This window comes from Urocitellus parryii, chromosome 8, assembly GCF_045843805.1.
Source record: "Urocitellus parryii isolate mUroPar1 chromosome 8, mUroPar1.hap1, whole genome shotgun sequence".
NCBI lineage: Eukaryota > Metazoa > Chordata > Mammalia > Rodentia > Sciuridae > Urocitellus > Urocitellus parryii.
Genome location: NC_135538.1, coordinates 118,976,799 through 118,989,477, shown reverse-complemented (window position 1 = coordinate 118,989,477; position 12,679 = coordinate 118,976,799). Strand labels below are relative to the sequence as shown.

Here is a 12,679-nt window from a genome sequence, read left to right as displayed (position 1 = left end):
CAGTGGTAAAATCCCTCTGGGTTTAATCCCCAGTACCCCCCCACAATATATATATATATCTCACAGTTTTAGCTTTTATATAGTTGTACCTCATATATAGTCTGGTATGAAGAATTTCATCAAAAATAATCAGCAAAAATAATTTAAATGAAGAATAAATTTGACAAAATTATGCTTGTGCATGTATAAATATACCATAGTGAATTCCACATTTATGTATATCTCTAAAGCACCAATCGATTAAATAGGGGCTGGGATTATAGTCAGCGGTAGAGCACTTGCCTAGCATGCGTGAGACACTGGGCTTGATTCTCAGCACCACATAAAAAAGTAAATAAATAAAGGTATTATGTCCATTTACAACTGAAATTTTTTAGATAATTACACAAATGAATGAAAGAAAGATCAATAGAGTAAGGAGAATAGGGAGAGGGAAAGGGGAAGGGAAGGGGGACACTGGGAACAGTAATGGAATAAATTAAAATCCATGCATATATGACTTCATTTCATCAAAATGAATCCAACTATTATGTATAACTATAATGCACCAACAAGAAAAAAAACATAATAATTTAAGGTCAGGTTCAGTGATGCATGCCTATAATCCCAGTTCCTTGAGAGGCTGAAGCAGGAGGATAGCAAATTCAAGGCCAGCCTGGGCAATTTAGGAAGACCCTGTCTCAAAATAAAAAAGGGCTGGATATAGCTCAATGGTAATGTGATATTGGGTCCAATTTCCAGTACAGGGGAAAAAAAAAAAAAAACAGAAGAAGAGGAGGAGAAGGAGGGAGAAGGAGGAGGAGAAGGGGGAAAATTTAAGTAGCTAGACTGTGGCTCAGCAGTAAAACACTTGCCTAGCTAGCATGGCAAAGCTCTCAGTTTGATTCCCCAGCACCTCAAAAACACAAGCAGATAGTGGCAAAGCGCTTGCTTAGTATGCACAAAGCCCTGTTCAATCCCCAGTACAACAAAAATAAGGAAATTAATTAATTTAGGGGCTGGGATTGTGCTCAGTGGTAGAGTACTTGCCTAGCATGCATGAGGCCCTAGATCTGATCCCTAGCACCAAAATTAATTAATTAAAATAAATAACACATTAAAAACTTTTAGAACTGTATAAAGAGCTTCCTTCAGTCTTGCCTGGAGCAGAGGGATGAATTAATGAATAATCCATATCCCTGCTATTCTTCTCTTTGATTAATAGCTTAGAATACTTCTCGAGAGTTCTAGAGGTGCTGGGGTTGTGGCTCAGTGGTAGAGTGCTTGCCTAGCATGTGTGAGGTACTGGGTTCAATTCTTAGAACCACAGAAAAAATAAATAAATAAAAATAATTAAAATGTTCATTCACGGGCTGGGGATGTGGCTCAAGCGGTAGCGCGCTCACCTGGCATGCGTGCGGCCCGGGTTCGATCCTCAGCACCACATACCAACAAAGATGTTGTGTCCGCCAAGAACTAAAAAATAAATATTAAACATTCTCTCTCCTCTCTCTCTCTCTCTCTCTCTCTCTCTCTCTCTCTCTCTCTCTCCTCTCTCTTTAAAAAAAAAATGTTCATTCACAATTAAAGAGAGAGAGAGGGAGAGGGAGAGAGAGAGAGAGAGGTCTGTGGTATACCAGGAAACCACAGCAAAACTCACTCCAATCATTTATGGAGCATTTACTGTATGTCCAGCTCTGTATTGGGTTCCATGAAGAACTCAGGACCTTGGCTCATGGCTAGTATCTCTCAGGAGTAGAAGAAAGATCACAGAATATACCTCCAAACTGACTGGAGATAGAGACCTGGAACCCCATCTACGTAAAAGTGGCTTGAGTCAGTTTCTCCTCCACCCCCAAAACAGAAAGGTGGGGTCATTTTCCCCAGTAGACATGCAACTGGGTTTTATCTCCCCAGCATTCTCATCCCTTCCAGAGGCCCATGTCACTCCAGCTCAGGGAGTATGGGCCTTTATCGGGTTTCTGTTTCCTCCCTAGTAACCCCAGGTCTTAGAGCGAAAGAACTTGGCAGTCTCTCCCCATGGCAGTCTTATTTCTCCTTCTTCTGTTCCTCTGTGGGCTCCCTCAGGCTGCTACAGGTAAGGGGCAGGAGGTGGGAGATATTTCAGCTATTTGCAAGATTAGGGAGGGATTGCTGATCTTTCTCCTTAGAGGTCTGGAGAATGCATCCAACTCAAGAATACAGACTCACCCATTTGACTTCTCCCTGCCTCTACCACTGGTGGAGACCCAGAAGAAATGAGGGTCCAGGTTATGTACACTTTCCTTTAGAAAATAAAAGCAGATGAGTAAATGTCTAAAGAGATGGGCATTTGCCAACTATTCCAGGCTTTTCTCTCATCTCCAGACCCTTCTACCAGCTTGGGGAGTGTGGAAGGAAAGTCTGTACACTCTTCCTTCCACCTCTCTTTCTTTGTAGTTGTCACTTAAGAAATGTGTTCATCAGTTGAGTCACTGCTGGGAGACCCTATAGAGGGAGGGAGCCAGGGGTTGGAGGACAAGTGGGGCCTTGATGCAATGGAGGTCTCTGGCCTCATACAATTGTCTTCTCACAGACAACATCCAGGTCATCTATGTAGCCTTGGGGGAAGCAATGGAGCTGCCGTGTCCCTCACCACCCACCCTAAGTGGAGATGAACTCCTATCATGGTTCCACAGCCCTGGAGCAGGCTCCTCCACCATCCTGGTGGCCCAGGTCCAAATGACCAGGTCAATCCCAAACCTTAGGAAACCTGGAAAGGAATCCAGGCTCAAACTCCTTGGAAACTATTCCTTGTGGTTGGAGGGGTCCAAGGATGGAGATGCTGGGCGGTACTGGTGCACCGTGCTGGGTGAGCACCACAGGTATCAGAACTGGAGAGTGTATGATGTCTCTGTTCTCAAAGGTAAGATACCAATAACCTGGTACCAGTCATATAGGAACCTAAGGTTGAATGGGGAGGGAGTAGAAAAGAACCCAGAGACCGCAAGCTGTAGGGACTGGGGAAGCCCAAAGAATTGAAAGGTCTTCTTTCCTCCACAGGATCCCAGTTCTCTGCAAAGGCTACAGATGGATCCCCCTGCTCTGTCCTATTGTGCTCTGTGGTCCCTGTCAGACGTCTGGACTCTGTGACTTGGCTGGAGGGGAAGGGTCCTGTGAGAGGACGTGTTCATTCCTTCTGGGGTGATGGGGCTGCCCTGCTCTTGGTGTGTCCTGGGGAAGGGTTTCCTGAGCCCAAGGGCCATAGACCAAGAATCATCCGCTGCCTCGTGTCTCAGAATAAAGGAGTCAGCTTTAGCCTGGCAGGTAAACCGAGGGAGGAGATGTGCCAGAGTTGGGGAACATCCCTCTTCTGCTGATAAGAAAGTAGGTGGAGGGGCTGGGGATGTGGCTCAAGCGGTAGCGCGCTCGCCTGGTGTGCGTGCGACCAGGGTTCGATCCTCAGCACCACATACCAACAAAGATGTTGTGTCCGCCGAGAACTAAAAAAAATAAATATTAAAAAAAAATTCTCTTTCTCTCTCTCTCTCCTCTCTCACTCTCTCTTTAAAAAAAAATTAAAAAAAAAAAAAAAAAAAAAAAAAGAAAAGAAAGTAGGTGGAATAGGAGACAACTAGGGACAGGTTGAGGTGACTTCTGTTGGAGCAGATCATTCATTGCTGGTAGGAGGAGGCAATTTTTATCATTGACTGAGTCCATAACAGAGAAAGGGATTGGTTAAGCCAACTTTCTGGTGGAATAGACTAGCAGCAAAAACGTATATATTTCAGTGGAATATACCATTGTTTAGAAATAGTGTAATTTATGATTTTGTGGAATATCCTATAGCAGAGATGAAGAAAATAAGGATTATTGTTGGGGCAGTTGCTTTTGAAGAAAGGATATATGCACTAGTGTTTTAATGGCCCATTGATAGGGAAGACAAAAGGAAAAAATATATATTTGTTCTACAAAAAAAGTAGAAAAAAGGTCATTAAAGAGAGAATGAATACTATTGGATGTAGAATAACTAATTTAAGTCAGGATGTGGAGCAAATGGCTACTCTTTGGGGAATCAAAGGCCAGTCAATGGGCAGTGGCTGGGCCTTATTGCCCTCTGTATCCTTACCACCTTATATGGTATCTAGCATGTGGTGAAACTAAGCAAGTCTTAGAGAATAAAGAATGAATGGAAGAACAAATAAATGGAGGACACTTTATTTTTTCTTGAAAAGTTGAATTACTATGAGGGCAGTTTTGGCTGGTGGTCTGTTCTAGAGCTAGCTGTCCACATATGAACAGGGCAACACTGTCATTCTCTACTGAGGTTTTCTACTACCCATGGGGTCAGGGGGAGAGGTCTGGAAAAGAGCAAAGTGGGATGGTGGATATTGGGGACAGGGAAGCTCATGAAGTCTTCTGAAGGAAGATCCTACCAGATTGGGAGGAGTTTGTCTTTGGGGTACAGGGACAGGTCCCCTCACTGCCTCCCTCCTTATCCCTCTTGTCTTGCTGTGACTACAGCCTCCATGGATGCTTCTCCTAACCTCAGTGTACCTTCCATGGCCTGGGATGTGACTTGGATCCTGATGCTGTCACTCACAGTGGGCCAAGCATTCACCATCCTAGCTCTCAGCATCATGCTCTGGAGGCGGAGAGTCCGGGAGGTTCAGGGCAGAGGTGAGTCCCCCCTCTTCCAGAAGGGAGAAGAGGGCATATGTGAGGCCAAGGTTCATATCTTGCTTCTGAACCTTGTCCTCTCTAGGGGAGGGAGTAGAAAAGAACACAACTGAATTATCTAGAGACTTCTATACACATTCTGACTACTTCTCCCCAGATGCCTCCATTCCTCACTTTAAACCTGAAATCCAGATCTATGAGAACATCCACTTGGCCCGTCTCAGGTGAGGAACAAACAGGGGACAGAGGCCTAAATTGCAAAAGGTCTGGGGTGGGAGAGGAAACACTGGATTGGGGATGAGGCTCTGGTTCCTGAGGAAGTAGAGAATAGAACTATACTTAATCTGACAGTCTGCTTTACAAATCCCACAGCCCACCTGCCCACAAGACCAGGTGATCTTGGTGACATCTGCTGCTGGGAAATGTGACCTTCTCTCTCTCCCTGGTCATCTGGCACTTGAAAAATTCCCTGAAAACCTCAGCGAGGATGTAGGGCTGGGAGGTGGGCAGAGAATGTGACTTACTGTCTATCTGGCCTCCTGCAGCCCTCAGGCTACCTGGGAAATGGGGATGGGGGAGCTGAAGAAAAGGTGTAGCATTATTTCATGATGTCACCTACAAAAAGGTGTGGTTTTGTGTCTTGAATTGGCCAGAGGAGGGATGGCCCTGAGCATGCAATACTATAGAACTGAGGGGAGGCTGGGGTACTTGTTGAGGGTGAGAAGGGGTGAGGTGGGCAGGGAGGAGATAAAGGAATCTAGAGTCACAGGGGAATCTAAAGAAGAATGTGGGAAACTGAGGAACAGAGAAGGAAAGAGACTAAAGTTAAAATAAAAAGAAACAGAGAGAAAAAAAATAGAAGTGCAAAGTGGGAGAACTAAGGGACAGAAAATGGAAAGAAGACTCAACATGCCTCCAAATTAAGCCAGACCTCCTCACCCGCTAAGTTTCATTCTCACAAAGAAGCTAGGGAACAAACATATTTAATCAGCTCACAGACTTCCTCAAATGGAAGGGAAGGAACCAAGTCAGAATGGGGGTGCCTACGCTCCACCTCCAGCCAGACTCCCTCCTTATCCATGGCACACACACTTCCCTGTGGGGCTCCGCTGTGGCATTCAGAGCTTAACAGTTATCACTTCAGACTCCTAGGAACACTACCTCCCTGTGCCCATGGCTCACACCCTCTCTCCCTAAGCAGAGGAGAGTGTCCACAAGGGTTAGCAGGTGGGATTCCCTAGTGAGGCTGGTTATGCTTGGCCACCTATGAACTACAGACAAGTTTGGGCTGGTCAGTGGGGAAGGGCATTCACACTCCCAAGTTGGCCAGTCCCCAGTCTCAGGCAGAGATGAGCTGGACTCCAGGCCACATCCTCATAAAGTAACCCTATCAGTTCCCCTTTTGGGTCTTGGCTCAAGTCTGGGCTTCCCTGGAGAAAAACTTCCTTTGATATCTTGCCTAAAACATTCATGCTACAGCAGCTTAAGCTAAGATACTGGCAGGAAGGAGAATGAGATGGCAGATGGAAAATGAGGAGAATATTGTTTAGGTTCCAGCACTCCAACCCAACCTGTCAGGCAGCTATAGTTCATTCTTAGAGAGCACACCCATGCATTCACACACACACACCCTACACACACTGAACCATTGCTAGGTTCCCAGATAGCTCCTTTATTAAATGTACTCTATAGTTCCCCACCTACTATGTTACATCTTTCCCAGAAAGACCTTCCTCATCACCATACCTTGTGCCCTTTCAATTCCCTTGCCTGGGACCACAGCTCTATCAAAATGGCATCTTGCTAGGCACCTGGGGCTGAGAGAAGACATCAGCACCAGGCGTTTGGAAAAGACAAAAGACACAGAGAAGATGTTTCTTATGAGGCTGGGCTTTGGGTGGGTGCCTACAAGAGCTAGAGCAGTGCCCATGGGAAACAGGTCTTGGGAGGGGTCTGTGGAGGTGTTGGGTCTAGGAGTCTAAGGATTGTGTACAAAATCAGGTTCTTGGGCATGTCTCAAAAGTGTCCATGCGGGTATTTCCAGTACCATGTTGATGGTGAAGGAGTCTTGGGTTGGGGGCTGAGAGTCCACACAAGGCTAGTGGAGGAGTTGTCCTCCCCAGGCAAAATTGGCCACCAGGAGGAGCAGGGTGGTGAGGAAGAGACTGGGGAGCCACTGTGCTGTGACAGCCGAGTTGCACAGGTCCTGCTCACAGCAGTGGTGCCGCAGAACGTAGGCACGTGACCAGTAGGTGGCATGACCTGGCAGAGGGCACTGGGTCCTTGGGAGGCAGCCTTTCCGCTCGATGATCTCATTCTGGTCTGTGGGATGAAGGAGGAATGCTGAAGTGGGGGGGCAGCAGGAAAGGCAGGAAGGAGACAGGTAGGGAGCCACCTGGACAAGGGCCAATGGACCATACTCCTACCTGAGGTGCCAACAGTGATGCCACAAGCTTCATCATCCTGACACTCTGTGGGTACAGGGTAGCAAGGCTTGGCGAAGCTGCAGGTGTAACAGTGAAGCCGTCCCTGGGCAGGGGAAGTGGTGAGACCTGTTGGGTCAGCAGAGATCATGGCAAGAAGGTAAAAAGCAGAACCCCAAAGGAGCTGGCAGAGGGACATACAGAGAGAGATGGCACACAAAGTGGGAGAGAGGAACCATAAAATGGAGGCAGACAGAAGCAGAAAAATAAGAAAGGGAAGAGAGAGAACAAATGAAAAGAAACAGGCAGAGAGGCAAAGGGAATTAAGAGGGAGGTGCAGACATGAACAGAAGCCAAAAGAATCAGAGACAAGCATAGAGAAACACACACACACACACACACACACACACACACACAGAGAGAGAGAGAGAGAGAGAGATTGGTGAAGAGGTGGAGGGGGAAAGTGAAAAAACTTAAGTAGATGGCATCAGAGGCAGAAAAGAAAATGGGAATTGACATTGACTGAGGGGTCCAGCACAAAAGCAAGAGGTGAGATAAGGAACAAGAGACACAGAGGCAAGTCAAAGACTCTCACAAGGAAGAGACAGTGCCTCTGAAAGGCAACTTCTGCTCTTTCACATTGTCAACTGGCCTGAGGCCATCCCAGTGGTTGGTCTCCCCAAAGTCGTTCCTGCTCTCCTGTTGGCTTCTCCCAGCTCCTTCTCCCTTCCAATCCTCAGAATCTGCCAGCCCCTGCCCCAGCCCCCTGCCCCCTGCCCCCTGCCCCCTGAGGATTCCCCAGTCCACCCTTACCCAATGCCCCACAGAGGAACAAGGCGCAGAGGAAGATGCTGGAGGTGCCCATGGCAGGACCTGGGCTCAGGAAATCTGGGAGAATGTGATCTGCACCCCGAGATGGAACATCTGAGCATGACAGGGAGGGACCAGTAAACAAACACACCTAGGGAGAGAACCTGGGGGTGGAATAGGACAGATTTCACCAGCATGACTCAGCAGGGTCCCCAGCCCTCTGCTCCAGAGCCCCTGTCTCTCACCTCCCTCCCCGCCCGTGCCTTGAGGGTCTTCTCTGTTCTCTCAATGTTTATAACTCAGCTCCGTCTGCTGCTCCTGAGTTATGTCTGTCGCCTTCCCTTCTGCTCCCCTCCCTTGCTCGCCATCTCAAGCTGTTCTCTGTTCTCTTATTCTTTGTTTTCTCTATCCCCTCAGTGCATGTGTGCTTCTCAAGGTCACACTCCTAAACAGTCCTGGCCTAGATCATTAGAGTGTGTGTGATGTTTGAAGGTGGAATCAACAACACTCATTCACCCACCTACACAGCCCAGCTGTGGAGAGGACCCACCCACACAGTCCAGCTGTGGAGGGGACCCACCCACACTGCCCAGCTGTGGAGGGGCCAGCCCCACCCTGCTTCATATACCTTTGATCCCCCCCAAGCCTCAACATTCCCACCCCATAATTATTCCTCCCAGCTTTACTACCTTGGAGGAAAAAAAATTAATCATGGGTGGGGCTGGGTGGATGTGCTTCCACTGGGGAAGAATGAGACTAGGAACAAAGGCATGGATAGAATGAAGGGACGGGGGAGTGTGGCAGAGTCTGGATGACTGGGGTTTAAGAGATTGGAGACAGGACTGTGGGTGTAGTTCAGTGGCAGAGTGCTTTTCCTAGCATGGGTGAGGCCCTGGGTTTGATCCTCAGGACCACAAAAAAAGACTAAGGAGGAATAAGGAAGACTTGGAAGGTGAGGGCAGGGGAGACACTGAGCAGCAGTATTTAAAAACTTTGATCTCAGGAGCTCTCTCTGTCTCTCTGTCTGTCTCCCTCCCTCCCTTCCTCCCTCCCTCTTTTCTGGTACTGGGGATTAAACTCAGGGATGCTTTACCTCCCCAGCCCTTTTACTTCTTATTTTTACTTTTTTTTTTTTAACTTTTTTTTTTCCGTCAGGGTCTTGCTAAGTTGCTTAAGCTTCCCTAAATTGCTTTAAACTTGCAATCCTCTTGCCTCAGCCTCCAGAGTTGCTGGAATTATAGTCATGCACCACTGCACCCAACTCTTTACACTCTTAAAAATATATATATCCAAATGTCCCAAAGAGTTTGTTTTCATGTTTTTTATATCAATATGTATTGTATTAGAAATTAAAATAAGACATTTTAAATAGGTATTGATTTGTTTCACAACTAAGAACAATAAACCTATTACATGTTAATGAAATAGTTTTATGAAAAATAAATACAAGTGCTCAATTTCACAGTAAGAAGAGTGGAAGTGCTTTACATTTTTGTGAATCTATTTCCTGTCAAGCTTAAGATGGCAGGGTTTTCATATCCACTTCTTTGATATTCAGTCTGTAGGGATACGTTATTTGGTTGAAAATCCAACCTCAAAGATAATCCAATGGAATTGGAAAAGGAAGACCCTTGAAGACCCTTTGACAGAGTCTTAGAGACCCCCAGGAGTTCTTGAGCAATAATTTTTTAACTACTGCTGAAGATGGAGGAGTTTGAGGCTTCAGAGGATGCTGAGAGCATCCACAGGCCCCTCCCTGTCTCCACTGGGGCCCTGGCGCCTGCTGGGGGAGACTCTTTCCTCCCTTTTATAGCCCTATAAATCTAAAACAAGGGGGATATAAGGCTGGCAGAGCAGGGCCAGGGAGGGGGGTGGGCGGGAGGGAGAGGCCCTACTGACACAGGTAGACATGATGAAGCCCCAATTTGTTGGAATCCTGATCTGCACACTGCTGGGGGATGCATTGGGTAAGGAGGAGGCCAATTCACCTCTCATATGGCCTGTCTTACCCTCTGCCAGCAACTTCCCAGAGAGCCCCAGGTCTAGTGCCTCTTTTCTCCTGCCTCTCCTGCCAGGAAACCGCATGCGGTGCTACAACTGTGGTGGAGGCCCCAGCAACTCCTGCAAAGGGACCGTGACTATCTGTGGTGAGGGTGAACGTTGTGGCTTCTTGGAGCGTAAACCCCAACCAGGCCTGGGACAGAGCAAATTGTCTGAGAACCGTGAGTCCTCAGTTTCTCCCTCTTCCCTAACCCCTCCCTGCCTTTAGGCCCCACTTTATTCCTCTGGCTTCCAGAACCTTCCAGGCTCCGTCTGGCTCTGGGCAGATGGTGCCACTGTTGGAGAAAAGCAGTTTGTACCCTTCTGGTTCCTGGCACTGAGCACCTGAGCATCCCACAGTTCTTGGGCTTTCACCTCCCTCCTCTTTATTCTCCAGAAAGAATCATAGGCCCATTTACTCAGAAATTCGTCCCTTAAGTCAGGGACCAACTTTCAAGCACTGGCTAAGAGGTATATTGTGTATGTTTTAATATTTTAATTTGAAATAATTTTGGGTTGACAGAATGTTTGCAAAAGTAGTACAGGAAGTTCTTGTATATCCTTCACTCAACTTTCTTTAATGCTAACATATCACATAACTGTAGCACAATTATCAAAATCAGAAAATCACATTGGTATAATATGACTAGCTAATTTAGGCTTTTTGATTTAGCCAGTTGTTCCACTCATGTCCTTTATCTGGTCCTGGACACAAATCAGGGTCCCACATTGCGTTTCATTCTCACGTCTTTTTACATTCTCCAGCCTGTGCAAATGCTCAGTCTTTCTTTGTCTTTCATGACTTTGATATTTTTGAAAAGCCCTGATAGATCACTTTGTTTTTTATGTAATTTTATGATAGGTTGTTTTGTAGATTGTTCTCAATTTGGATTTGTCTATTTACTTGTTTTTTCCTCTTTTTTTTTTTTTTTTTTTTGTAGTACTGATGATTGAACTCAGGATGCTCTACTATGAGCTATCCTAAGCACTTTTTATTTTTTATTTTGAGAAGGGTCTTGCTAAATTCCCCAGGCTAGCCTTGAACTTGTGATCCTCCTGCCTCAGCCTCTCAAATTGCTGGGATGACAGGCAAGCGTTACCACAACTAGTTTAACTTCTATTTTCTTTCATATGATAAGATTGAGGTCATGTGTTTCAGGCAGGAATACCATAGAAGTGATGTTGTTCCCTTATCAGCACATCACAGCAGCAGTTAACAATGTTAATGAATTAACTTTGATCACTTGGTTTCAGGGAGGTGTTTTTTGAGGGGGCAGAGAATTCCCTTGGGCTCCTTGAAATCACATCTGCTCTGCCCCAGAAGGCAAATCCTGACGCCAAGAGTCCAACACCCCAGTTTCATTCTTTCTCTCAGCTTCAGTGACCCTGAGTCATCACCATCCTGCCTGTGTGGCCACCCATCATTGCAACCAAGTGGAAACAGAATTGGTGGGAGACGTGACTTACACAACTCACAGGAACTGCTGCTTTGGAGACCTATGCAACAGCGCTGTGGCAAGCACCGTGGCCCCAGCATGCATCTTGGTTGCAGCAGCCACCACCCTTGTCTGGCTTTTGCCAGGACTATGGAGCGGGTAGTGGGAATGAGGGTAGGCAAGGGAGCAAGGAAACAAGGGAGCTCTGAACATCTAAGGTGAGAAAGTAAACACTTCTCTGTGAGCCATTAAAATCTAGAGCTGACTGGAAAATTCCATCTACCTTTTGTTGATGGGAAACTTGAAGCAGCAATATGGGGACATCTATCTTCTAGTTTGAGGGTTTCTGGCCCATCAATTGGCCTAGTTACAGTGGTTTCTCCTTTCTCTGGTCCTGGACCCCAACCAGGATCCCACATTGCACCCCTTAACCAACAAAATCCCCAAGGATGATGCAGAATCTCTCTTAGTGACTACTGGATCTTGCTGCTAGGGAAGATCTACCTTAGTAATGCAGATTACTAAGGAGAGTAAGCTCTGGACTGAGTGGAAGTGACCAGGATTCCATGAGCTTGGCTGTCTGGGTTTGTTCCCCTTTCCTCCATTTGTAACTTAGTTCCCAAAAGAACTATTTGTTTTGTTTTTTGCAGTACTGGGATTTAACCCAGGGCTTCACACATTAGGTAAGCATGGATAGGACTATTTTGAATTGAAAAGGAAATATAAGTCCAGCGATAGGAGAGTTGCTTGGATACCCTGGTTAGTAACTAGGCCAGGTAAGGCCTCAGATCCTAATCTGAGGCCCCATCCCCATATCCCTCTCCTACCTCTTTGGGGAGACCTAAAGCCAGGCTGTATCTCCTCCTTGGCAGAATATCACTAGGGTGTGGCTAAATTTAGGATAAGGGTTGTTTCTCCAAACACTGGGACCTATGTGCCACCTCCAGACACTGAAAGACAGGATGGAGACCTGAAAAACCTGTTCCTTCATTTACATGAACCCAGCCTCCCAGGGAAACTCCCTGAAAGACTCTTGGGTAAGGGGAAGGTGGGGGTGGGGGTGAGGGTGCTGAGAGTGTTACTTCCAGGGAGGGGGTTTGACACTTACAGTCTTCTGAAAATGAATGCACAATTTATTAGACACAGACATTTATTACTCAAAATGGAAAAGATGAGTAGAGGGTTTGGTGAATCAATCCCATAGAGTGAGGTCATCAGGTCCTTCCTGGGGCTTTCATTGGAGACAGGACAGAAGCCCCATTTCCCGCCCAGATCCCAATCCCTCCTCTCAAGGAGGGCACCTCAGAGTGTAGAAGACAAAGTAGAAGTCCT

At 46.6% G+C, this 12,679-nt stretch overlaps 2 protein-coding genes across 4 annotated transcripts; one reads left to right on the top strand and one right to left on the bottom strand.

Moving 5' to 3' along the window:
• Positions 1-2,019: 2,019 nt before the first annotated feature.
• Positions 2,020-11,510, top strand: Ly6g6f (lymphocyte antigen 6 family member G6F). Of its 3 annotated transcripts, none has more exons than XM_026415415.2 (6): positions 2,020-2,077; positions 2,555-2,884; positions 3,022-3,285; positions 4,483-4,638; positions 9,947-10,093; positions 11,287-11,510. In XM_026415415.2, the coding sequence occupies exons 1-6, from the start codon at positions 2,020-2,022 to the stop codon at positions 11,508-11,510; spliced, it is 1,179 nt and encodes a 392-aa protein (XP_026271200.1). The 3 variants fall into 3 exon arrangements, with proteins under 3 accessions (XP_026271200.1, XP_026271202.1, XP_026271203.1); XM_026415417.2 differs by lacking the exons at positions 9,947-10,093; positions 11,287-11,510 and adding exons at positions 4,796-4,862; positions 5,011-5,035; XM_026415418.1 differs by lacking the exons at positions 2,020-2,077; positions 2,555-2,884; positions 3,022-3,285; positions 4,483-4,638 and adding an exon at positions 9,784-9,838.
• On the bottom strand, positions 6,737-7,926 carry LOC113201567 (lymphocyte antigen 6G6e-like). Its single transcript, XM_077801987.1, has 3 exons — positions 7,875-7,926; positions 7,065-7,190; positions 6,737-6,960 (listed from the first exon to the last, which is right to left on the bottom strand). Exons 1-3 carry the CDS (start codon positions 7,924-7,926, stop codon positions 6,737-6,739), a joined length of 402 nt encoding a protein of 133 aa, XP_077658113.1.
• Positions 11,511-12,679: the final 1,169 nt, after the last annotated feature.

Bases quoted from the DNA above. Each gene is read 5' to 3' on its own strand.
- Ly6g6f (XM_026415415.2), top strand. From the start codon at position 2,020: ATGGCAGTCTTATTTCTCCTTCTTCTGTTCCTCTGTGGGCTCCCTCAG. The intron at 3,286-4,482 runs GTAAACCGAGGG...CTGTGACTACAG, and splicing joins AGTCAGCTTTAGCCTGGCAG to CCTCCATGGATGCTTCTCCT. The intron at 4,639-9,946 runs GTGAGTCCCCCC...CTCTCCTGCCAG, and splicing joins CCGGGAGGTTCAGGGCAGAG to GAAACCGCATGCGGTGCTAC.
- LOC113201567 (XM_077801987.1), bottom strand. From the start codon at position 7,926: ATGGGCACCTCCAGCATCTTCCTCTGCGCCTTGTTCCTCTGTGGGGCA. The intron at 7,191-7,874 runs GTAAGGGTGGAC...CTGACCCAACAG, and splicing joins GTTCCTCTGTGGGGCATTGG to GTCTCACCACTTCCCCTGCC. The intron at 6,961-7,064 runs GTAGGAGTATGG...TTCATCCCACAG, and splicing joins CATCACTGTTGGCACCTCAG to ACCAGAATGAGATCATCGAG.